This window comes from Pollicipes pollicipes, unplaced genomic scaffold (genome assembly GCF_011947565.3).
Source record: "Pollicipes pollicipes isolate AB1234 unplaced genomic scaffold, Ppol_2.1 Scaffold_4002;HRSCAF=4701_pilon_pilon_pilon, whole genome shotgun sequence".
Lineage (NCBI taxonomy): Eukaryota > Metazoa > Arthropoda > Thecostraca > Pollicipedomorpha > Pollicipedidae > Pollicipes > Pollicipes pollicipes.
The window spans coordinates 41,789,302-41,815,418 of NW_023596420.1; the positions used below are offsets into that span (position 1 = coordinate 41,789,302).

The 26,117-nt window shown below is 66.4% G+C and overlaps 1 protein-coding gene across 1 annotated transcript; it reads right to left on the bottom strand.

Annotated features, from left to right (window-relative positions):
- Window positions 1-939: 939 nt before the first annotated feature.
- On the bottom strand, window positions 940-20,482 carry LOC119094513 (rho GTPase-activating protein 32). Its single transcript, XM_037217570.1, has 5 exons — window positions 20,217-20,482; window positions 14,708-14,834; window positions 7,879-8,037; window positions 6,307-6,543; window positions 940-966 (listed from the first exon to the last, which is right to left on the bottom strand). The coding sequence occupies exons 1-5, from the start codon at window positions 20,318-20,320 to the stop codon at window positions 940-942; spliced, it is 654 nt and encodes a 217-aa protein (XP_037073465.1). The 5' UTR covers window positions 20,321-20,482.
- Between the last annotated feature and the right edge of the window lie 5,635 nt (window positions 20,483-26,117).

Here is a 26,117-nt window from a genome sequence, read left to right on the forward strand (position 1 = left end):
CGCCCACGCCCGCCTCTCGCCACGGAGGCCAGATCGGTGACCTCCGCTGGGAGCGCGTCGGTGGCCGCTAGTGCTGAAGCCTGTGTCTTGCTATGGGGCCGTCTCGTCTGGCCCTCTGACGTTTGTCTGGGCTCGCCGGGCTGACATGCTGCCCTGCTCAGCTGACGGAGGAGCCGCCTCAGTGACTTCAAGTACAAACTACGGCCGGATTTGAGTCCGCTCCGGGTCTAGACCACTTTGCATGAGGACCGCAGACGTGGGTGTTCGCTACCCGAATTCAGTCTGCAGTCTGTTGAACTAAACACCAAAGTCCCGCACGCTCCTCCGCTGTCTGGAAAGTCTGTCTGACACATAACCTCTTCTGCCCGTCCTTCAGACGGCGGAGCGAGCCGCCCCTGCGCTGCTGCACCGTCCGTCGGGGCGGCTCTGAAACCGGAGCCGGGCCGGGGGCAGCGGCCTCTGCAGGGCTGGGTGGGGCGGCCCGCTCCAGCGGCCAGCCGCGAGCGCCATGTTCGGCCGGCCGGCCGGCGCCGCGGCGCCGCAGCGCGCCGCGACCCGCTCCCGGGCCGTGAACCTGGCCGCCGACCGCGCCCCATTCAGCGCCGCCGCCGCATCTCCATACGGCCGCATAAATGGCGCCGAAATAGCCGGCCTCGCGCCGCGCGCCGCAAACAAGCCGCGGGGGTCGGCCGCCGCCCGCCGGCGCGCCCGCTCGGCGGCCGTCGCCCTGCTCACGTCACTGGTCACGTGACGCGCGGCCGGTCACGCCGCGTCGGCGGCCGCTCGTCAATAACCGGAGCGAAGCGCTCTCGGCGGCGGCGCGGTAAATAGCGCGGCCGTATCTGATTGGCGGTGTCGCCCCCGTGCGGCGGCTAATCGACAGCTGATTGGTTGTGGCGTGGCGGCGACGGGCGGTCGCAGCCACGCTCCCGGCCGCCGTCACGGGGTCAGAGGTGCTTCCTCCACCTGTCCGCGCGCGGACACGGGTGTGCCGACCGGGATGGCGGCGATTCCGGAAACGAGAACATTCCGGAAAAGCTATTCTCATCATCTCCTAGGAACACGCACGCACAATAACGCAACAATGAGACCTAATGAAAGGCAACGAGGACGAGCCCCCGGCTGGTAATCACATTAGCCTACGCACGCATGGTCACGTACTCTACGCCAGATGGGCGGCACGCGGCCACACCGCGCCAGCATCAGCAGCGAACACCACGCCTCGTCCCCAAACACCGCACCGCCAGTGCTGCGCGCCGCCGCCCCGCCGACGGACGACGCCCTGCAGACGGCGCCGCGTGCGGGCGGCGGCCGGGACCGGCTCGCCTGGGCGCGGCAGTCGTCGGCGGCGACGACAGCGGCCGGCGGCGCCACTCGGCGGGGCTCGGCGGCACCCGTCGCCCCGTCAAGGCGCGTGACGGCCGCCCGCCGCGCCGGCAGCAGCGCGGAAGAGCCCAGTCCCACAGGCCGGCTGCTGGATTATTCATCGCGTCGGCCAGTCGTGACCGTTCCAGGAGGGGATGAGATTGGGCACTAAATATACACCAGCCGGCGGGAGATGTGGTCAACAAGGCCATCCGTAGCGCGGACGGCGACAGCGTGTTTACGAGACGACAGCCAGCAAAGGTCACCCGTCCCGCCACCATTTGTTGCCCGCATGCCGAGAGAGAACGCCTCAACACCCCACGACCGGAGCTGCACCTCGCGAGACGCCCGGGTCGGGGTGGCCGCGGTCCGTTAGTGGTCGCGGTCATGCCCTGCGGCGCTGTCAGCGATCCCAGCTGCGCCAGGTGTGATGTCCGTGACACACCAGCAGCATGACAGCGATGAGTCTAGCCTGGCGCAACGGCCTGGTCTACGAGGTAGTCTTTGATTGTTTATCGGTGTTTTACGGCGCGCCCACTGTCGAGGTCACGCCGCCGCGCCCGTGTGAGATGGCCTTTGTTAAGCCACTCACGACACCAGCGGGCTAGGATGGCCGCCATTGTGGCCGTGTCTGACGGTTTAATATGGTCGGCACCTGAGCCCAGTATGACCCGGGCAACGTGAGGCGTCGGCGACCCCGGCGGCGTTAGGCGTCCGCGATCTCGGCGGCGGGGCGGAGGGCGCCGATCAATCAGCGCGGCGGCACAGGTGAGTCAGAAGGGGACCGAGTCACCTGGGCGGCGGACGGGCGATCGATGCGCCGTCGCCGCCCTTCGGCCGGCCGTGCCCGCCCGGCGCCTGGCTGACGGCGTGCCCTGCTGGCGCCCTAACGTGCGTGCGGTCCTGCGCCGACCGCGGCCGGGCCACAGCCCCGGTCACAGACTCCCGCCGGTCCCGCCGCCTCCGCAGGCCCGCCGGTCTCCGCCCGGAGACCGGCGGAGATCACCGATTGTGATCTCCGGAGACCGGAGATCACAACCGTCGTCTGACGGGCGGCGCGCACCTCACCGATGACCGTGCTCAGCCGGGCGCCACAGACGCCACCGCGGCCGTCCCACGGCGGCGGCGGCGGCGGCGGCGGCGGCTAACGAACGCACCACGCTGGCACAATCGGACCCGATCGGCACACACGAGCGGCGTGCTGGGCCGCCTGCTCCGCGGCGCTCTCCGCCTCCCCGCGGCGGCGGGTCGGCCGTGCCGGACGCGGCCGGCGCGGCCCGCGACGGCGCCGTAATTGGTGTCCGGCGGTCGGCGCGCCGACGCCATGTATAAGAACAATGCGGCGCGCCTGCCGCCGTGCGTACTGACGACCCGTACAAAGGCGACGGGACGGCGGACAGACGGGCGGAGCGAGCGAGCAGCGGCAGGAAGTCCGGCCGCTGCTCCCGGCTCACGGTGGCTCGCTGCCTCCGACCGCGAGAGACGCAGACCCGCCGCCGCCCCAGCCCCCAGCGTGTCTCGGGCGATCCCGCAGCCCCGCAGCCACCGACCTTTCCGAGCGGAGTTTTACTACCCACGTTCCCTTCGTATCGACATGACCATGGCGTCCGCACGCTGTAAAACCGAGCAGTCAATGCGCCCTAAACCCCAAAATCCGACACTGACGTGACGCCCAATCACTTCCCAACCCCATCAATGACACTCAGCTCTGCCTACCGCTGCGCGCCACCGCGCCTCGATCCGCCGGGCTCCTGTGAGAGACCATGGCGGGAGGCTGAGCCGGCCAGGGCGCGCCGCATCTCAATTACGTCGGCCCTCGAGCGGCCGCCACGTCGCCGCTCCATTACGGGGCGACTATCACGCCGTTAGCGACGTCCATCTGGCCATTACCACGTCATCATCGTTATCACGTGGCGCCGCATCCTGCAGGCGGCAGGCGGGGCGCAGACGGACGCCGAGGCGTGATCTGGCGCATCGCCGCTGCCACAGGAGCAGGCGGCGCGCGATAGACGCGGCGGGCTGTCCGCGCCGTGAGGCGAGTTATCTACCAGGCGGTGGCCGGTGCTGGCCATACAGGCACGCGGCCGGCATGAGATGTGATGTTCTATCCTAACCTGACGCCTCGTACGCACGGCGACCATGCTACAGCACACGGTCCGGGAGCTCCAGCAGCCAGACTGGCGCGCCTCGTCTGCGGCGCGGCATGTCCGCTCGTCTCGTCGCCCCGCTGACGGGATCAGATAGCCCGAGGACCTGGGGCCGGCGGTGGTATGTCACGACTGGCACGGGTCAATGGAGGCGACCCGGCCGCCCCGCCACCCGCCACTACACGAGCGCTCAGCCGCGCCGCCGCCGCTGTCCTTGTCACAGCCAGCAGCGCGACAGCAGGACCGCCCACACGGCGCCGTCGTGTATCCGCGCATCATCAGCACAGCGTCAGGGCACCGCTGCCGGCGAAGGAGCGCCTGCGGCGACAACTGTGCGAGCTCGGGCCGCGCCGCCCGCTGACCGCCGCTAGCATCCTGGCGACCTGCCGGCCGCCCGGCAGCTTGTGTCGCCGCTGGCCGCCGCGTACTGGCACTGGGTCAGTGCACAGCTCCGTGCAGCCGTGCAGGCCGACGTCACGGTCCGTCGCCGATCAGGAGCCGATCAGGGCCTGATCAGGAGTCAGCTCGCGGCCAGCACCGCAGCTGCAGCCGGCACGAGTCGGTCTTCTGCTCCCGAGGTTCAGTATTCCAGGTGCAGTTTGGCCGACGCTGCGCGGCGGCCGGCCGGAGCGGCGACCCGGCGGCGGCGCGGCCGGCTCCCCGTTCCGTCACTGTCCCCGTGACGGAGCAGCCCAGCGGCCGGACCGGCGCGACGCGGCGCCGCTGCAGCCGGACGGGCCCGGCGGCAGCGTCGCCGCGCCGGACAATGTCCACCACCGTGGCAGGTCTCTCCGCCGAGACGGATCGCCGCCGGTGCCGCGTCGCCGCCGGCGCGGCGGCGGGCGGAGAGCCGAGACTCTCGGAGCCGGCGGCGCAGCGCGCACCGGGCGGCCGCCGGCCTGACGCGGGACAGGGCGTGACGCTGGTGAGAGCCGGCGGATCAGCACGGACGCGGGGATGGCGCTGACCAGGTCTGCGTGCGCCGGCCGTGAGGTTGTTTGCCTCCGTCGACGCCGGTCGTCGCCGGCCACGGGCTCTGCCGGACGCAGGCAGGCGGGCGGCTGGTGGCCAGACGGCCTGGGGTCGACCGGCCGTGCTGACTGACCTACTCTGGCCGCGCCGGCCGAAAACAACGGGGGGCCATCTGGGCGGCAATCACCGCCGGCCGATCCCGACCAGACACCGGGCACACGTGACCGCCTCGTCTCCCCTCCCCTAACCCACCGGCACCGCCGCGCCACTGGGGCCACAGACGCTTCAATGTGAGCGCCACCTCCACGGTCAGTCCCGTGGAGTACAGTCCCGGCGGCGACGGTACAGTCCCAGCGGTCCTAGCTTCTCCAATCCCGGCAGCCCTGGGTTCTCTGTATTTGAGCCCAGATGGATGCGGTCGAGTGCAGCCCACAACCACCACATCTGCGCGCTGGAGGACAACGATAGAGCCAGACGCGAAGGGATGCGCACCAGCCAGTCACATTTGCCAACACTGCCTCCCACAGAGGACGGCGCCCGGTCAACAACTGCAGCCCCGCCGCCCGACCAGTCGACACCGGCTACAGCTTCAGCGGCCATCTGGAAGGAGCGGCGGCGCGAAAAACCGCCCGTCCACCGGCGGAAAGCACAAACTTCAATGACGATCGATGTTCCAATCCCGCGCACCCGGCGCGCCAAATCTCCTTCGGAGATACGGCGCGCCAGATCCCACTCGGAGATACGGCGCACCAGCCGCCGAATCGGGACAGGCACGGCACGCTAACGGCCTCTGCCCCGGCGCGAATTACCGCCCATCCGCACAATATCCGGATATAATGGTACCAAGAGGTGCCGGCAGCGCCGCAGACTACGCTCGTAACTGCTCCCAGAACGGTGCGCAGAACGTCACGCGACGCTTCAACCCCGATCAGGAGTGGCGATCCCACGCGCGCCCGGGCACCGGAGAACCCGAGGCGGCTGGCTCACGGACCGCGGTCCAGCTCGCAGGGAGCGGCTCTGACCAGCGCGGCTGGCCGCTGGCGCCGTCTGTTTTTCTCGAGATCAGCCGACGCGGCGCACGCGGCGGCCGAAAAACCGCCGGCCGTCGTCAGCTCGGCGCCGTGAGGCTTCCGACGAGGCTGCGGCAGCGCGTGTCGACGCGACGCGAGGACGGGCAGCACACGTCGCCGGCGAGACGGCTTCTCCGGTAGCGTGCCAACATCCGGTCAGCCAGTACGGAAGGCTCCCACTCGGCGACGATCGTCGGCGTCGCACTGACCGGCGCACTCAGCCCGCGGCAGCACGCGCGAGAGAGACCAGAACAAGGCCGAGGAGCGCGAGCGGCGGTCGCGCCACTCGCGGAGCCCGGGACAGCGGCGCTGCCCTGCCGCTGGACAGGACGGGTCGTGCCCACCGACAGCGGCGACCGGTCGGCGCCGCTCGTTAACAGGCCATGCTGCGGTCACGGCGCGGGCCGGCGCCCGCTGCGGACAAGGCCCCCATGAGGCCGATACCATCTCGGCGCGGCACCCCAACCAGCCAGCGGCGCGGCGACCCGCCCAATTAACGCCCTCCCGGCTGCTGCAACACGAGACGCGCCGCCGTCCGGAATATCAAGCAGCGGCGCGGTCACCTTCGCGGGCGCGGCGCCGTCCGCAGAGACATCTCGCGGAAGAGCCAGCCACCGCTAAGGCCATCGACGCCCACGAGATGTCAGTGCTGCCCCGTGCACGGCGGCAGCGCCTGCAGACGTTGCGTGTTTGCACGGCTCACGGGCGTTCCCCGAACCGGCCCGGCAATACTGGGAGAGCCGGCGACTCACCTCGAGGCTGTCATCGAGCGGCTCCAGGTTCTCCTCCAGCGGCAGCTCCGGCAGGCACGAGTACTTGCGGTCGTAGATGCACTTGTGCAGCTGCGAGTCGAGCAGCCGCAGGTTGTCATAGCTGCGGCGCAGCACCCACGAGCGGCCGAACGACGTCACCTGGAGGGAGAGGTAGCTGGCCGCCTCCTCGTCCGACGCGTGCGACACCGACTTGAGCTCCTCGTCGTACAGCTGCACCTGTATGACGGGCGCGCCGTCAGACCAACAGACGCGCTGCCGCACATCCAGCGGGTGGGAGGCTCGCGCGGCTGCACCTGTTGTAGAGAGGATAGAGAGGAGCACGACCGCCTTTGAGTGGTCGCGCCCCGCGTGCTACCTGCCTACAGAACGCCATGAGGCCTGCAGCACGGGGCGAGCCCATACGGCTGGTCTCGGAAGGACGAGGAAGGGAGGGAGCAGACGAGGCCTGACGAGGCGGACATGACTGGACCGGGTCGAAAACGGCGTAAGGCGACGGCGACGCAGGATACGTGTACGTTCCCTCGGCCCTGTGTACTTGCCACGGTACCGTCTTCAAATTGTCAACTTCGATACATTGATATGTGGTAAGCTATTGTGCATATCGACTGGTGACGAACTCTGACAATCTACCTAAAAGACCAACACCTAGATGAGTACGACATCGTCGTCGCCGTCATTGGGACTTAACGACGCACTCAGCTGCTAGGGCTATATGACGTCGCCTGCCTCTCATCCTGGCAGGAAGGGCGGGCACCGCGGGGATTCGAACCTCGTACCTCTGGTTTCCTGGACGCGCAGTGGTTAAGGACGACTTAGCGTTAAACTCAGCTTAGCGACTCAGACGCGCTACGCAGACGCGTTAACCACTACACTACTGGCACCGTACGACATAGAATGACATTGTACATAGGTAGGCGGGTGAGATGTTTGACGACGCTGTGCGTAGAAATCTCGCGGCGCACGAACCACACGGTACACAAAAAAGGTGGGCGGGCAGGTTATTAATAGTCACACACTTCTTTAGATAGCCTACTGAAGAAATCTGTACAGATTATTTGTCAAATGGGACAAAAGGGGGGGGGGAATAATTTGTATAAGCCTAAACCCCAGAGCAAGAGCCACACATCTTAAGACAAGCGAAAGACAACCGCTAGATCATGTCGCGGCACCCAACTCTGCGACGACGCAGGTCATTCCCGACGACGCGGGTTGCGCGACGACGCAGGTCATGCAGACCGCGACCTAACCAGCTCCCACAATCAATGCCTCTGGATCATCTAACCACACTGGGGACCTCAGCGATGACAAACCCAACAATCACACATGACACAAGAACAACCAAAATACTAACAACATAATTTCGGTCATCACTTGCTCCCATCTTCCATCACAACGACAGCAAAACTCGCAACATACTTTCGGTCATTTGTCTTTATCTATCTTCAGTTAAACTGAGAGCCCGTTAGGCTCTCGATCACGAGACCTGTCGCGCTGGCGGCTGCCACGCGCTCAACTGCACCTCGCGGCGGCGGCGGCGGCCGCATCACTGACCAGAAGCGGACCCAGCTCGACGACCTCGTAGTGGAAGTGGGCGCACTCCTCCAGCTTGGGGAAGCGCGGTTCGCCGACCGGAGGCCGCGTGCCGGTCAGGTGCTGGATCCGGATGCTGCCGCGGGACGTCTCCATGTCCGACGACAGGCACAGCCCGCTCTGCGAACGGGGACACGGTGAGGCGGCGTGCGCAGCGGACGCGGGTGGGCGGCAGCGCGACCCTCTGCTGCGAGCGGCGTGCACAGCGAGAACCGCCCGCATGGTCAGCACATGGCTGGGCTTCGCGCCGATCAGCGCCAGCAACGGCCGAACACGTGACTTGAGACCGTCCACATGCAAGGCGGCAACAATGGTGCAGAGTGTCGTCCTCGCAGCAGCGCGTCTCAACGTTTCACGACAGATAACACGTTTGAAACACAAACGACACCTTCGCCCCGCTCCACCCCCTTTACCCACATCACACCGACGCCGTCCCTCTACGGCCGGCGGCCGGCGCGGCGGCAGCAGAGGCCGTGGAGGGCGGCGGAGCACCGCTCCCGCCCTGACCAGCCACCCTCGTCGCCGGAGCAGGCGGCAGATGACCGACGCCCGCGCCCACTGTATCCATCACACGTGAGCGATCGTCTTCTTGTGCGGGGGCTGATGACCCGCTCTTCCGCCGTAAGCGTGGGGGTCGACGACAGATGTGGGGGGAGAGAACACTCCTCGCTAGTGGATAGATGAATATATTGTGGAAAGACGGGACAAAAAAAAAACAAGAACAACGGTCCTAGCCTCCAGCCTCGTCTCTCGCTTCCCGTTCCTCCCATTCAACGCGAATTACCAATTCGCCTGCTATCAACAACCCGACAGACGCATCACAATCTCCCGTATCAGCCGCCTACTCTCTACCCTGCATCTCCATATCCATCTCCATCTCCATCTCCATCTCCACCTCCACCCCCACCCTCCCCCGCTCTTCTCCGCCCTCCGGGATCGTGTCATCTCGGCGATTAGCGTCAGCCCTGTCCGTCACCGCCTCGTTAGCGCAACACGAGCGACCGCCGCTTCCCCGTGCCAGCCGGGTCAGCCGCCGCCGCCGCCGCCGCCGCCGGAGCGTGCCGCCGGGCCCGGTCCGGCCGACGACCAAGACCGGCCCCGCACGGCACCGCCCGCTCGGCGCTCGGCTGCCCTCCCACCTCTCTCCGTCTCCTTCTCTCTCCCTGTCCCGACCCACCCCGGCGGCGGTTCCGCACGGCACAGCAACTCTGCCGCTCGATTTCGGGTCCCCCTCCCCAGCCGCCGCCTGCCCCCGGGCCGGGAGGCAGACACTGTCGGGAGATGTGAGCGGGCGGACCGACGCCGAATCAGTCGCCGTTACCGCGATATCCGGCGTGGAGATGGGTCGGCACGGAGACAAGCCGTTTGTCTGCGCTTCTGACGGACTTGCAGACGGCGGCCACATCAGCAGGCTAGGGATGTGCCGCGTAGGAAAGACAGCGGCGGGGACGCGACCGGAAACGAGGCTGAATGAAAAATGACGGCCTCTGGGCGACCGTGCCTCCAGACGAAATATCTGAGCTGGGAACACGACTTAAGCGGACGGACTGAGCAAAACATCCCTCTTGGACTAGCGTTTGGGCAATGATATGCCAAGCAGGCTTTCTCCCGCATCGGGGACCAACCAAGCACGTCGCCAAACACGTGCGTGCCGTTGTCAAACATCATCCTGCGCGTGAGTCGAGCCCCGCCAGCCGCGGACGCCTTTTCCCTCCCCAGGTGCCAATGTCATTGCCCCAGCGCCGGCCCTGCGGTGCCCCGACCCGGTCGATAGCAAACGGGCCCTGTGGCGCCAGCCAGCGCTGCAGTGCAACGGCGCCCGCGCCGCCGAGGCCGCCCGGTGTCATCAGCACCGCTCCGGCGGGCGGGGCCGCCGCCAGATGGCACCACAGTCGGGCGGCGGCGCACCTGGGGACCGACACGAGGGGGGGGGGGGGGAGAGGTGCGGAAAAGTCTTGCCCTAGTCTTTTCTTCGGAAGCAGAAAAGACTAGGGCAAGACCCCGACTAAGATGACGAGGATGTATTTCAGCCTAGAATGATCTCGCGAGTCCGGACTGCGGGAGGGAGCGAAGCACTAGAAGAAGGCGAAGTGGAACAGGTCACTCTGAGAAACAGGAGAAGGCGGTGCGGAAGTGGAGCGGAAGGGGAACGAGAGATAGGCGGAGCAGATAACTTTCAACACTCAGCACGCCAGCAGCTGGTCACAACAGCCAGCACTTCGGCAGCGGCCTGGCAGCGTCCAGTCTGACTTAGTCAGCCGTCTGAACTCACAGCCAAGTTTGCCAGGCCGCAGATGGGAGCGGCTCTTTGTGGCCGACTTGGCTTTTGCCGCCGGCCGCTGGCTTAGGCGCCTGGATAAGCACTGGAGCGCAATCGTGCATGCCTCGGGCAGCTGTCGGTAATTCCGGCCCGCCCGCGAATTCCTTCCGCTCATGTAACTAAGCCCCTGCACACCATTACGTCCAACGCGCGGACCAAACAAAACACCGGCGAGCCAACGCTTAGATCCAGGCAGCGTCCGATCCGCCCAACGAACCCACCAAAAACAGCGCTCACTCCCGCTCCGGTGGAACTCCGCCCGCGCCGACGGGCCGGCGGGCGCCCCACGCACGAGACCACCCGGCGGAGGATCTTCCTGCAGCGTGTCACCAACGCCCCCGGCCGCCACCTGGGCGGTGCGGCCGTCGCCGGCGCGCGCGCGAGAGCACGCGTGACAAATGAGCGGACGTGCCTCACCCGTCGAGAACAGGTGTCGGCCGCGACGCGCGAGGGCTGCTGGCCCAGAGGCGGGGGCGGGGGCGGGCCTCACGCACCGGCCGCCGGGCCCGTGCGTGAGCTTCCGAGCGGGACGCTGACACCCGAGCAGGCCGGCCGGGCGCTGCAAGGAGGCGCTCAATACCCGGGAGGGACGGTGCAGCGCGCTGACGGACGGCGCCGGCCGCGGATAACAGCCGGGCTCCTGTCTCCGCCCTCTGACTGATGGAGGGACCAGCCCGCCGCACGGACGACGCGGGAAGGGCGCTCTGGGCAGGTGCGTGTGGGTGTGCCTGGCACGCATACTAAGATTCGGGGATGCCAGAGCGTGAACGTCACGTAGTTCGCAAGTTTCGGTGCGAGTCGTGCCGGTTTCTCAAACTGGGCAGTATATTCCGCATATCCTACCGTCGTGTTACGTGTATGGCTGTGCAATGCCATGCGAGATATCCGCATCCCACTTTGACAGACGAGGCGGAGACACCCACTCACCACATGCCTTACGCACGCTATGGGTTCCCCCAGTCCCGGTCTGCTCAACGTGCGAGAGATGTGGTTGGAGCTATCACCGACCATAGCCAGCATGGCTGTCTTAGGGCGCGCAGCCGCAGTGGCTATGCTGCGCCCATATGGACGCTCTAGATACACTAGCGTCCAGATGGGTGCTAGTGTATCTAGAGCGGCACTCCATCAGGCACTGCTTCCCTCCCGTGGCCTGCGGACGACAGCGCGTCTCGTCCTCTTGACAGAGCCGTGACACAGAGGCTGTCGGCACGCATGCTGGCAGACACGGCTGTCTGCCGGTTGGCCTACTGAAGATCCTCACATCGCGAGGGAGATCCTCAGCCCGCGCTGCACGCCCTCACAGACTTGGCCGCGCGAAACACCGGCACCAAACCCCTCAACCTATAACCGAGTTGGCTAACTACTAAAATGGATGCTCACTCGTCCAAACGTGCCTACAGCTGAGCAGAGGTCACCGCCTCAAAGCTGGACCGAAGGTCCACGTCACACTCACAAAGAAGGCCCGGCGGCATCAGAGGCCGGCGGAGCGGCGCCGCCGCGCTCGTCGCCCTCTGGCGGACACCGAGCCGCCTCCCGTACCTGGCAGACGGGCAGCACCGCCGGCTTGCAGCCGCAGAACACGCCCAGCGGTATGAAGGAGCACATCAGGCTGTCGGCGATCTCCCAGAGGCCGAGGGCCATGTCGCGGGGCCGGCGCCGCACCGGATCATCGACACCGACTCACGCCGACGCCACCTGACCTCCTTGGGGGTCAGCGCGGCGGCGGAGGGCCGGCCGCAGACGCGAGGTCACCGCCCGGGGCGGGGTCATGACTACCGCGGCGCAGGAGGCCGACCGTATGGTGCCGCGGCCCCGAGGGCGGCGGCGCACGCCGGCCGAAGATCGAGCAACACGCGAGAGACGTTCGCGGCCCGCACAACAGGAGCTGTACACCTCCACGCGCACTGCCCGGTCCCCGCACACGCGCGCGGCCCACCCGTCACGTTCGCACAGCGGGGTCCCAGCGCACCCTCGCCGAGGGGCCGTGCTGGCCCGGGTGACCCGGCGCGCCGGAGGGCAGCGGTGGCCGTGCGGGCGCCGACGCCCGATCTGGGTTACTGAGAGCAGCAGCGACGCCGCCGCCGCCGGCGGCCGGCCGGCAATTGATCGTCGGAGTCGACAGCGGCGCCGACGGCGGCCGGCACTGCAGCGTGTGTACCGCCCGCCCCCGGGAGCGGCGCCGCTCACCGACAGCCGGCACTGTACGCTGGTCGCGGTGACAGTGCCGCACACTGACCAACGATGCAGTGACCGCGGGTCGACCGACGAGCGGTGTGTACAGTACAGTGAGCCCTGACCGGAAGACCGCACGGCTCACTAGCCGGGCGCCCGTGGAGGTTCGCTGGCCGGAGTCTGTGCGGTAGTGACCGGCGGTCTCTGTGACGCCCCACCAGCGGACCACACACCGATCGGCGGGACGGGGGTGAGGGCGGGCGCAATGCACACCGTCTGCGCCCGACAGCTGATCACGCGCGCGCTGCTTCCAACGCGACAGCTGATGACGTGTGCGCTGCTTCCGTACCGTTTGCAAAGTACGGCGGCAGGCCAGTCTGTCAGGCACCGACGACAGCGCTCCCCTGCCGTTCCGGCTCCAGGGAGTTCGCGGTTCCATCGGTTCTCAGGCGAGAGCGAAGGAGAGAGCGTCTACCTCAACCTAGTCGCAATCTCGGCAGCGGTGGTGGTGACGGCTCATGCGTCGAGTGGACGGCGCAGGTGAAGAAGCGCACGGGCAGAGCCGGCTCTGGTGTAAGCGCGGTCCGCTTGCTAGGACAAGTGGAGCCATGTCCACTTTATTCGTCACCAGCGTTAGCGCGCGACTGTAGGGTAAGTATGGTACGCAATCCACTTTTCTTGCCACTTCCTGATGTCGTCTTTACGAAGTTATTGTGTAACAATGGGAGCACTACACGAAAAACATTTACTTCAAGCCCACCGCCTTCTTTGTTCGCGACAAATCCAACCCGACGCATGACTGCGCGCCTCTGGAGAAAGCAGGAGAGCCATTACAAACAACGCCAGGGTCCTCGCAATAAATTCCCTGCCGCTCATCGCGTACTCGCAATAAATTCGGGCGAGCGGCAGGTCATTCTGGCAGGCGCCGGGACGGCGCACGTCATCCGGCCGACTCGGATCGAGGCCGTGTCGTCATCAGGCCCGTCTGCAGGACCGCTCAGCTCGGGCGGCGGCCGGCGCGGAGACGGCCTCCGCCTTCCGTCCGGCGGTGCAGGAGGAGTGCGTGCCGCCAGACGGGCCGCGTCACGGCCGGCCGTGGCCGCCGCCAAAGAAAACCGGCGCGCGTATCGGACCGGGCGCGCGTATCGGACCGGGCGCGCGTATCGGACCGGGCGCGCAGCGATCGCGGCCACCTGGGCCCGCTGCCAGGGGACCGGGGCCGGAGGACCGGCTGGACAGGCAGACAGGACTGCGGAGGGCGCCGGACAGGGAGAGAGGCGCCCTCTGCCGACGACGCCGGACCGGAGGACCGGCTGGACAGGCAGACAGGACTGCGGAGGGCGCCGGACAGGGAGAGAGGCGCCCTCTGCCGACGACGCCGGACCGGAGGGCCGGCCGCACAAGAACAGGGTCCCCTACCGGAGACGCTGGCGCCGCGGACGCCCCGCTCGCGCAGGGGGAGCGTTCGCCGGACAGGGACGTTGAAGCCCCCACCATTCTGGTCTCATCAGAGCGACGGTCCGCGCACGTTGTCCACAGCCAGTGGAATCCACACAAATTGGTGCAGTATAGCACCCAACGAGTTCTCAATGCAATATGCGGCTATTTGAACATAAACAAGATACTGCGCCACACCATAACGCAACGCGGTTGCACAAAACTGACTTCAACGCTGATGGCATATTTTGCGCACGTATCCCTGGCAAATGTGCTAGATGAGTTTATAGGTATCTGAATGGGATTTTTCCAACAATGTCAGCGTACTGTAAACTGAGATTAAAGATCTTCAGGCTACCTAGAAACTACCGTGTTTTTTTTACAACCGCACCAACTTCGCAGAAGCGCGCGGGCCGACAGTTACGACCAGGGTCGTACGCGCGTAGTAGTCCCCAGGGGCACGTGTGCCCGCATCCAATGTATTCATATGCCTTGCTACGTGTGCATGTGTGTGATGCATGTTGACAATTAAGAATTCGAGGTAAACCAGTAAAAATAAACAAATCGAGAACAGATGATGATGATGTACGTTATGCAATGAGCTTCGCGCACCTGCGACGAGCTAACCTGGGATTGTAGTGAAACCAAACCTTCTAAGTCGCCCCCCCCCCGCCGTGAATCCCTGCGTACGCCCCTGGTTGTGACGGCACGTGACTGCACACACAGAATCGCCTCAGACTGTCATTCTATAGCACATGGAGTACCTCCATGACCCACTTCGGCTTGCTTAATGATCTGCTTCGCACTACCCTTGCATCGCTGCTCCTCGTGCCGTCTTCGCTTCATTTCTGCGTCGCTCACCTGCGAGACGTATTTGGGGTCGATGTCGGACAGTTCGCGGGCCCGCCGGCAGAGGGGAGTGGCGGCGCCCGACGGCGGAGAGGCCGACATTGAGGGCGTGCCGCCGCTGCCGAACGCCGCCTGAGACCTGCAGCGGGCGCGAGCGGGTCAGGACATCAATCGTCGGCCCCGCACGGCGCGGGGTCGCCGCGATGATGGACACAGTCAACACCTCGCGGCGGCGAGTACGCATCACAAAATTATCGCAAACACCGCGAATGCGAACACAGAAATACCCCCGCACAACAGACAGTAAACACAGCACGCATCCGGAAACCGGACGAGAATCACCTGATCATAGCGTAGGGCAAGCCCGCACATGGATCACATCGCACGGAGCACTCTTGCGCGACTGAGCAGGGCGGCCGATGCCCACACTGCCGCCGGCATCAGCGACTGGAGTCGGATGCCGTCGCCACAACAAACCGACCTCCGCCGCCCGCCCCACCGGCAAAAAACGTACAGGCGCACAGCTGGTCGGCATGTCCGGATGTGACAAAGTCGGCCGCTATTATGTGAATCATGCCTAAAGACCCAGGGACAGACCGCCGGGTGCCAAAGGACAAAGGGTCGTTAAATGAGGGCCGACACGCCGTTGTGCTGGCTTCAGCGCGTACTTAAGCCGAAGTATTCCCATCGCGCCGGAGAAAAACTGCAAAATAGCATCATCCATTCATCCATCGACTGCGTTTCGTAGCGCGTAGGCCCAGACACATGTAAAACCAATCGCATGAGATCGTCAACAAAACGAATATCAGCGTAATGTCCCCGAATCAAGTGAACAGTTCACGAGAGCTTCTTTAAATGATCAGCAATACCTTGGCCAATGTCACACAGTGAACATAAACGGCAAGGCCTGGTAACCCGCCGCTCCATGGTTGGCGGCTTACGTCCGACGGTCACTGCCCGCTGGTTTCTCGAACAAGACACCGCACCACTTCCTGCCTTATCGCTCGAACCTCCCATAACGTACGGCAACTTCAGTCGACTGCGCTCGGCATCAGTTTATGGACAGTCGCCAGCCAAGCGGCTAGGGCCACAGCGCCGCCACCACCCCCGGACAGAGCGGGGCGTGGGTGGTCAGCACAGCCAGGGCGCCAGTTCATAAGGGTCCAAGGCCGATCCTCTCGCGACATCGGAGGTGCACCGCCCTCCAAAAACCAACGTCCGCCAATGTTTCAGACCTGGGGTCCACCAACTTGTGCCGGTTGGCGACCGCGGGGCGCCGCGACGCCGCGTTTGACCGCGGAAGGGCGGCAGGGCGGCGGTGCATCCTGACCCTCCCCCCCCCCCGCCCCTGCTCAAGTATGACGCTGGTCTGGCTACGCCGTGGCAATGGAGATGTCGCTGCCACTTGAGGTCAGAACCCGGAAATGACGTCAGTGAACCGGACGTGACGTCACCTGCCCGGGGGACGCGCGTCTGCCGTGACGAAACAACAGAAAGATCGCGCAACACATCGTCGCTAAACGAAATCACAAGGCGACGCTTGGTCGCAGAAGCAAACGCCCGGAAATCGACAGTCGCTGGGGCTATGACAAAACTTAACCGCATGACCGTCACTGTGATGCGCATTCCAAACATGAAATCATTCCCGGGGAGATGTCAGCTTTCGGCCGGCGTCGAAGCCGATAATGTTCCATTCGAAGCTGATAATGTTGATAATGTTCCGTCGAAGCTGATAATGCTCCGCGATGCATTCGGCGGCCGTAACACAACTCACTCAACCCGGTAACATCCAAGCCCGATCCTCACATTAGACTGATCCTCACTTTAGACTGAATTCCCAAGTTCGGCACAAAGACTGAACTTGGGGCTTCGTCAGCTCCACGGTAGGAGAGCTTACAGAGCCCTCCCCCTTACTTACGGAGCCCCCCCCCCCCCCCCGCCCAGACAATCCGACGGCCTAGGTTTCCGCCTGGGTACGTCGGATGAAAATAGACTCGTCTCAGCGGTGCTTTCACGATGCAATGTCGTAAAAGTGGACCACGTAATCTCCTTGAGCTAAGAATATTACGGTGTCTGTACATTACAGCGTTATTTGAGACAATGGACATTGAACCAAATGGACGAAGGGGTCATAACTAGCTGCCAGTGTGCACCATGAAATGGCAGAAAACGGAATGGAACGGAAAAGTTTCTCATGACATCGGTCTGGCAAGGCCCGCCTGAGGCGTTACCGCACCACGCTTGCCGTCAGGCCCGTGACAGACCTAGACCCACACATGCCTGGAGCTCATCCGACAAAGACAGAGCCCGAACGCCTTCTCCCCGAAGGGCACGCGCCCCATTCACAAGCGTCTCGCTCCGCCGCCTACCCCGAACGGCACGGTCGGGACTTGGCAGCCAGCCTGCGTCCCGGTGTCGCCCCCCCCCCCCCCCACGCCAGCTACCGCCTCTCGCAGTGGGTGAGCCCCCACTTACTGTCCTCGCTCCTGCCAGCGGGCCTGGCCAGCGCATCCGAGACTTGGCGACGAAGCCGAGCCCCATCCGTGCATCCCTGCACTGGGTCAGCCCGCATTCATGACCGCCCCTCCCCCCTCCCCGCCCGCGCGGGGCTGGGCGGCGTGCCCGAGACTTGGCGCCCGCCGGGGTCTGATCCCATTACCGGCGCCACGCCCGGTCCAGAGCCGCCAGCGGACGACATGAGCGCGCACAGGCCTCCAGTACGGTCATGGAATCGATCCCACCCGGAACAAATCCGGCGGCGGGACCGCCGCGCCATCTGCGGCGGCCGCGCCCGAACTGACAGTGCCGCCGGCGCCGATGGATGGCGCTGGCGGCGGGCCGCGCCCGACCGGCCGGGTACCGTTTTAACCGACTCACGCGGCCGTGAATCAGGCAAATACGAAAACAATGCCGTAAATCAGCAGCCGCGGCGCGCACGTAACTCACGGCTGGTTGGGCAGCATGCGTGAGCGTGCGCGGCGCGGAGGAGCGGACGAGGCCGGGCGGCGCGGCGGCGGCAAGCGCGCGGACCGGGCAGGGCCGGGCCCGGCCGACGTCTGGGCGTACAACGTGGCGACGCGAACGTCTCCCCACATTCCTGACGGCTGGAGTTGCCGGACTACTTATCCGTTTGGCCACACTCGTGCCCAGCCTCGCGTGACCGGTCTGGCTAGCCTCACCCGCGGCATAATCAAGCCTACACCCGTCTGGTCTCGTTCTGACGGCCGAACTTCAAAGCTGAACAGCATTAGCCGCTCCTCCACGCAGCCGTTTACCATTCAACGTCTGGACGGCTCAGCACCACCGGTGTCAGGCGATATGTACACGTGCACGCGAGGCATCACATGTGCCTCCAAACAAGTCAGCAGCCTGACGATTTCTACAGCAAAATATCTAATCAACAGCAGCAAACGTACATCACGGGCCGGTGTTCAGCCGATCGCCGGCAAACGCGGCCCCGTCGCCGGCACGGCCGGCGGCAGCTCTGCGGGCCGGCGCCGGCCGGGCGGCGCCGCCGGCGCGTCTGCCGTGGCGCCGGTGCGACTCCCCGACGGGACGCGTGGGCCGGCACTCTCGAGCGCCGCCACCGCGCCCCGGCGGCCGACCGCCCCGGTCACCGGCACTGCCCGCCGGACGCTCCGCTGCGCCGGCGGGCGGCCGACACGGCGCGCCACTCCCGGTTAAGTGCGCTCGGCGGCCGCGATAAGTGCCCCACGCATCAAGACGACAAATAGCTACGATCGGCATTTTTGAAACCCGGCCGGGCGTTCGCGTTTTTGTCGTCAGAAGTGAGCTGTTGAAGAGCGACGGTCCGCTCGCCGGATCCGCATGCGTTGCTCGGGTCCCAGCGCAGTGACGACATCGCACCACCTGGCGGCCGGTGACGCGTAGGCGAAGCCCCGCGCGCGCGCCGCCAGGCCCTGGTCAGCGCTCGCGGGCGCCGCCGTTGTCGCCTGCCTTCTCCTGCGCGGCCCGGCGCGGCCGAGGCCGAGCCTGTCCAGCGTCATTGAGGGTAATGTGAGTGTGACTCACCCACTTGGTGGCTGGCGTGTCGCCCCTCCCGACGGCTGGTACGGGCCGACACACCGGCCGATCTGGAGAGGGCTGCTCCGAAGACGCTCGCGTCGCCCACTTCGGAAGGCTTTCAGGCGAATTACGCCAGGCCTTTGAAGTAGGCTACTTACTAGCTTTGATGCCAACGCTCCATCTCCCCCACCCCCCGCCGCCCGAACGTGTGCGATCCTGCGACACCCGAGTACAGATGCGCATTGCCAGTCGTCCGCGACCCTCCCGACGACTACTTTATCACGTGCCACACAGCGACACCGACAGCATCTTAAGTGCGCCGGAGACAGCAAGACAGCACAGTCCGACCGAAGCCATTTGCATGTAGGCGACCCTGGCGCCGGCCTCCTATCGCCGAGCCCCGACAACGCTACCTCGGACCGGCAGCCCGGTCCACGCGCCGAGCGAGCGCGGCGTCCGACCGGCTCCGCCGCGCGGCTGCAGCCCCGCGCAGCGACACATGACCGCATCGGGCGGTATCCGGCGCGTGCTCCAGACGCGGGCCGCCGCGGATAAGATCGCCCCGCCGGCACGCCGCACGTACAGCGGCCGGCTCAGCCCGGCCGCGCGCCTCGACGGCCAGCTGAGCCCCGCCGAGACGGAGCTCGTGGGGGCCGCCGGGCCGCCCGGAGACGGCGCACAGCTGGCGGCGCCGGTCCGCTTTGAGCGCGTGGGAACCTGCGCGGCCGGGCGCGGCCGAGTCACGGAGGAGCGCTCGGAGTCGTCTGAGAGGTCGGCGGCGGCGTGACCCGGACCCAGACGTCACAGGGAAGTCGAGTCAGCGTCACGGGGAAGTTGTCCGGGTGACGTCATCACGGGTCACAGCACGGGTACCAGTGTCACAGTCACAGCTACCGGGTTGTAATAGCAAATCACAGCCATCGATCGCAATCACAAAACACAGGTACGAGTCACTGTCACAAGTGGCATTCGTGAGGTGATCCACGAGTCATTCATCCCACATTAGAGTCGATCGCCACGCGTGAGACAGAGTCACAATCACCTCTCCCAGTCCTGAGTCACAGAGTCGAGTCGTGGCCAAGAGCCACAGTCCCAAGAGTGGGCCACCGCCCGCCGTCAGCGACTCCAGCAGACTCCTCGTCACCGGGCATGCCCAGCGCGCGCCGCTGCCGCGCTAACCCTCCCGCCGCCGCGGGCGAGTCCTCTCCCGCACGCCCGCCGCCGCAGCGAGTCCTCTCCCGCACGCCCGCCGCCGCGGCGGTCGTTCCGCACGTGCGGCCGCACACGGCCACGCAGCCGGGAGGGCAGCGGTCGGCGCGCGGTCCGGCCGCCGCGAGGGCTCGTCACGCGGCTGGTCAACACACCGACGTCACCAGCGGCGCGGTATCAGCGGCGGGACTCACGGACAGCGGCGGGCTGCCTATGAGTCACCCTCTGCTGGCGTGACACCCAGCGCTCGGCCACGCGACCTGTGACCCGGTGACCTGGCACTGACCTGACATCGCGCAGGCTGACCAGGTGGCGCCGCTGCCGCCGTGCCGGCGTCGTTCGGTACGGGTTCTGAGACTTGGACCAGCTCGCCGGCGCCGACACAGACATCCCGCTGCAACAAACACCGCGTAAGCGGCCAGCCGGCACCACAGATCACCAGCGGACCGTGTGCAACACCGACATCACGACACTTCAGAGAATAACGCCGGCCGCTGAAGACCCTCTCCTCGCCACCTGCGCCAGCCATGCCCAGCTACCTGTGTGCCGGCTCGTTACGGAGTGCCCTCCCCTGATGGAGGCCGACGGCGATTACCGAAAATCGCTACATTAATCATCGACCTGCGATCGACCGCGTAACCGTGTAACAATCGCGTAATCACACCAATGTCGGGAACACGAGCGCCCGACGCCCCGAGCCGCCGCGCCGGCTTTCCCCCACCCCCACCCCGCTCGAGTACCGGCCAGGCAGCGGAACGCGAGAAACAACTTGGCGCTGATCGGACGGGAAAGCCGGCCCGAACCGGCTCTGACGACGCGCTGAGGCGGAGATCGACCGGCCGGCGCAAACAACACGAGCGGCGCGGGCGCCAACGGTGCCGCCGCCACACCGCCAACGGCCAAACTTGGCAGCCCGGCGCCGAGCACCACGTGACAGAGCGATGTTTGACTGGCGGGTACCGGGTACCGGGCGGCGCCACGTGGAGAGATGTTGCGCGTTTGTTGAAATGATCGCTTGGTTTGCAAACTCGGGAACGTAGATGAATCTAGGTTGTAATGCTTTTTGTGATGAAGAAAGATGGAGCACAGCCAAGTCTTCCTCGCGGCTATCAGTTGTTCCAACGACCATGAGACTACGGGTGCCCCAGGGAGCTTTTCCGAATCTACTGCAATGCTGCGCACTCCACGGAGAGCCCAAGGGTCCTATCATAAAGTTCGTTTCATCCAGAATCTTACATTTGCCCAAGCTCCCAGCTATATGAAAGAGGCACCGCCGTTCTAGCCACGGAGCGCACACAGTCTGACGCCGAACCACGTCCAATATGCCAGACGTCGCGAGACAAAGTGCTCATCGCCGTCGTCGTTCCAAAGTCTGCCTCTCCCAATACCGTTCAATATTTCGCCGGACTCGACGCTGTGACGTCAGCCGTGCCCCCCGTTTGCAGCAGCGAACGGAGCTCGCATTCCTGTCGCCTTTGCCCACCAGGACGACTCATCGACATCACCCCTGTCGTCTGTTCACGCTCCGCAAAAGGACTCAGTCACTGTACAGGTCTAAATAAGTCTCCCAGCCTCGCCGATCCGCCACAGACGCTCTGACCTCCGCGCCACTTGCCGGCGTCCGGCGTGCCCTGAGTGGCCTCCGTCGCAGGTTGTCCTGCCGACCCGACCCGACCCGACCCGACCCGACCCGACCCGACCCGACCGGCACGGCCCCGCCCGTCCGCCCGTCGCCGGTCGCTTAGCGTCGCCGGGCCGGCGGCAGCGGGGTCCGGACGGACGGACCTCCACCGCCGGTCCCCGAGGGAGCAGCGGGCCGCCGGCGCCGCGGGGACTCGCAGAACCGGCCGGGGCCGAGCAGCGGCGCCGGGGCAGGCCCAGCGCGGCGATGACTGGACGACGCTCGGGATGGCGGCGGAGTGGAGCGCGGCGAACGGTGGAAGCGTGCGGGGCAGCGCGCAGGAATGCGAGGCGGAAATGAGGAGCAGTGGGGGGGGGGGGGGGGGGCACAGCGGGGAACGGCACGGCGGCGGACTGCGGGCAGAGGGAGGAAAGGATCAAGATATTGAGCTGAGCACAAAGGCTGCTGCACAATAATCCCAGGGTGATATTCGGTGGCTAACTGCTTGGCAAGCGGACGCTGAAGGAGCAGGGATTGATTAAGACACGAGCGGACCGGAACACCAAGGACCTATGCATTCGTAAGACGATACAGGCAAACAGTAACCAATGTGGGGATGCTGGCATTCACCATCATGTACGGTAACCAGTGCCATGAAGTTGGCTGAACGGCGCTATCTTGGAAAGCACGGCTTGGAAGACAACGGCACAAATGTCCAGCAAACCACTCAGTCCCAGCTGGCAGCGAGCTCCTCCCGTTTCCTCCATTCTCCAACACGCCAACAATGGTGCGGTAACCCCCCCCCCCCCCCCGACCGTCACGCGGCCGCCCCTCGCGGCCCGTGGCGGCGGCGTGCCGGCCGGCGGCGCCCGGCGGCCGCGTGGCGACCACGTCTCCGCGCCGGCCCTGGCGTCGGGACGGTAGAAATAGCCAGCCGACCGGCGGGCCGCCCGCGGCCGCGCCGCACGTGGGCCGGCCGGGCGGAGCGCGCGGGCCCGCCGGGCACGCGAGGGCCCGCTGCACGCGACGGTCGGACCCGGCGCCCTCGGGCAGCCTAGCTGAAGGCCGCAGGGGAGTGTCCGGCCAGCGACGGAGACGAGAGACGCTCCATCGGTCGGCCCACACGCTCGCCGAGACCCAGCCCGATGCAGCTGTCGCTTACCGAGCTCCGGTGGGCGTCCGCAAACGGAGTGAGCCGCCGCTGATAAACAAAACGTTCGCTAGATACACCCGACCACGTCAATTTGTCAGCCGCATAGTGCTCTCTCCCTCTTCACCTGAACCAAACAAACCGCCGCAAGCCGGGACACCCGTTCCCAAACCGCTCACCAACCGGGCCACCCGCTCCCGCACGAACCGGGCGCTCGGGGACAAGACCTCTGAGCCTGCCACCGTCGGACCGGCCGCCACCTGACACCTCACTAGCCACTCATTACTGCGCGGCCGCCGCTGCAGCGCTATATCACCTGGTCGACTCTGCGACCCTCGGTGCCGCCGACAAAAACGGCGCGCTGCCGCCGCGTAAACACGCCTCGCCGCCGCACCGGTCCGGGCGCCGGCCGGCGCCGACGCCGCCAGCCTTGGCCGACAATGGAGCGGCATTGGCGCCGATTGGCGCCGATTGGCGAATGTCACCGCGGCCGGGCGCCGTCGAGACCCGCGACCCGCGGAGCGCTGCCGGCGGCCGGCGGCGGCGGCGGCGCCAGGCCGGCACGCTCCACCTCTGTGGAGGGACGGCCCGGCCTCAGCGCCGGAAGGCCGCATCCGCTAAATCCCCGGCTCCGTCGCGCGCACTGCCGCCACCGTCACGGCAGGCGTCACGGTGGCAGACGTCACGGCGCGCAGTCCAGCACGGCCTAATTAGCCGCCGGCTGTCCTCCCCGCAGACGGCACGCGTCCTGCTCCGCGCGATGGCCGGCGCGCGGGGGTGGACACCCGGCCGTCGCGGCACTGCAGCGGCGCCGGCAACACGAGCCGTCATGCGCGCGGACCGCCGGCGTCACCGGAGCCGGCGGCGCCACACGCCGAGCGCCGGCCGGCCCGGCGCCCAGCAGCCGCTCCGACGTCAGGCGCCGCGCCGCGCCGCGCGCGGCTGACAGTGACGGCCGCCGCCGCCACCGCAAAAACGCTCAGGTGGTACGCCGCCCACGGCTCAGGAAACAGCCCCATCAGGCGGACAGGTGGAGAGAGGGCGGCGCCGTAGGGTGCGGGTACGTGCTGGCGGACGGGCGCGGGAAAACGCCCGGCACGACCTGGCTGCAGCACGCCACAGCTGAGGAGCACACGCCCTGGGGCACGCGCCCCGGAGCGCACGTCCCGGAGCACACAACCTGGAGCAAGCTCACGACACGAGCACGGCGCCTGGGAGCTCAGCTGGGGCGAGCGCGGAACTTCAGCGCGCGCGCGAAACAGACGCGGCGCCGGGAGCACGAACAGACCCGCGGAGCCGGTGCCGGACCACGCTCAGAGGGCACCAGCACACCGCCGACTGAGGAGCTGGCGCCGCACGAGACGCGCTCGGCCACGGGCCGACTCCCGAGAGGAGGAGCGCCGCGCCGGCCCAACAGCCACCTGACGTCAGGCCGCCCGATGGAGAATCGATACAGGCTCCGACCGTGCCGGCGACGCGAGAGGCGCCCCTGCCGCGCGCCGGTCACGGGCGCCGTGACCTGGCGCTCAGCCAAGGTCAGTGTCACCGAAATGAGGGCAGTGCTCTCACGCCCGGTCAAGGCGTCACATCCCGGTCGGTTAGGCTTGGCCAGCGCAGGGATCAAGTACTTAAGCGACTGCATCAACAACCAAAGTACGGAGAATGCGTTGGTGATATTGATAAGATGTCCTTATCCGCACAGCGCCATCTCCTCGCCTGATGCGTGGCAACAGTGATCCGCTCTGCAATGTTCCAAGAACACGAGTCTAATCTGGACGTTTCGTTTAGCGGGCTATTTGCGGACTCGTATTTGGGACAATAGCTACGCCTTTTGGCGAAGGGTGACTGGGGCTGGGACTGGGACTGGGACTGGGGCTTGAATTGGACCGGGGCTGATGCTAGGACTGAGGCTTGGGCTGGGGCTGGGGCAGAGACTGGTATTTGGGCAGAAGTTTGGGCTGGGGCCGGGGCTGGGGCTGGGGCCGGGGCTGGGGCTGGGGCAGGGGCAGGGGCGGGGACAAGGGCTGGGGCATGGGCAGGGGCAGGGGCTGGGGCTGGGGCTGGGGCTGGGGCTGGGGCTGGGGCTGGGGCTGGGGCTGGGGCTGGGGCTGGGGCTGGGGCTGGGGCTGGGGCTCGGGCTCGGGCTCGGGCTCGGACTGGTGCTGTGGCCTGGGCTGGGGCTGGGGTACGAGCTGGAGCCAGAGCCGAGACTGGACTTATACCGACATGGGGGTTAAAATTTTAAGCAGAAGCCGGCGTTGAGCCGCCGCGTTGGGCTGCCGACCGAGCAGGCGCCATCATCAACGCAGCGTTAGTGCCAGACCACAGCTTTTCTTAGCGAGCTGGACACGACTGAACTCCTCAAAAGCAGCGTGGACTCTCCTCGCGAGACACAGACCGCGATATAGCTCTCAAGCTTGCAGCCGGATAGTCGCCCCCCGCTCTGCTAAAGTCACCGAAAGCCTTCAGCGCCCACTTCACTGCGCCACATCAAACAGGCCTCTGTGCACACTGCACGGCCGAGTTCACTCGAGTGGACCGCAACAGTGCGAGCCCGTGTCAGGAAGCCCACTTCAGCTCCCGAGCCCCGCCGAGATGCCGTGCAAGCTCCACGGCGGGGGGGGGGGGGGGGCACGGCGACGGGTCGACGAGGCCACAGCGGCGGCCGGCCGCCAGTCCGCCGGGGCAGCGCGGCCGCGACCGGTTCCATCCCGACCAATTAACGGAGCAGCCGAGCCGAGCCGGCCGGCCGAAGTCCGGCGCGCCGCCGCTCGGACGTGCCCGCTGCACCGGGGCTATCAGGGTGGCCAGCGACGCGGCCCGGACGCCCGGCACGAGCCAGCGGCCGCGCCCTGGCCGACAGCGAGGCCTGTGGCCGCGCGGTGCGCGCCGCCGTGCCCGCAGGACGCAAAGTCCGGTGGCGACGCCGCAGAACAGCTGGGCGTGGCGCGGCGATAAGGCCGCGGACGCGATGTCCGGGCTGATGGAAAAACTGGCTGCGGCGCCGTGCCGGGCCCAGCCGCCATGTGCCGGACTAGGGCAGGCGGTGTTTTGCTGGTACGTGCTATGATACCGGTTTGAAAAGCAGTCAGTGCGGGCCAACCTTCCTGGTGCCGATATAGGCAGCACGGTTTCTTTTTGTCGTGCCTGCATACGCCAGCGCTATTTCCCAGCACCGGCCTGCCGGCGCGAGCGCCATTTCGGTGGGTACCCCGCCGCTGAGTGGGCACCACGCCGCAATATAGCAGCCCCCAGGGACACTGTTCTCCGTGGTGGACTGGGGAGGGACGGGCTGTGCCAGCGACGCGGAAGAAAGCGGGCGGTCGAGGCCTCGAGGGGAGCCATACGAGGCCCGGTCTGCAGGGTAGTCATTAGACCGGCCCAGAAGCAGGTCGAAGACCCCACCGCTCGCCATG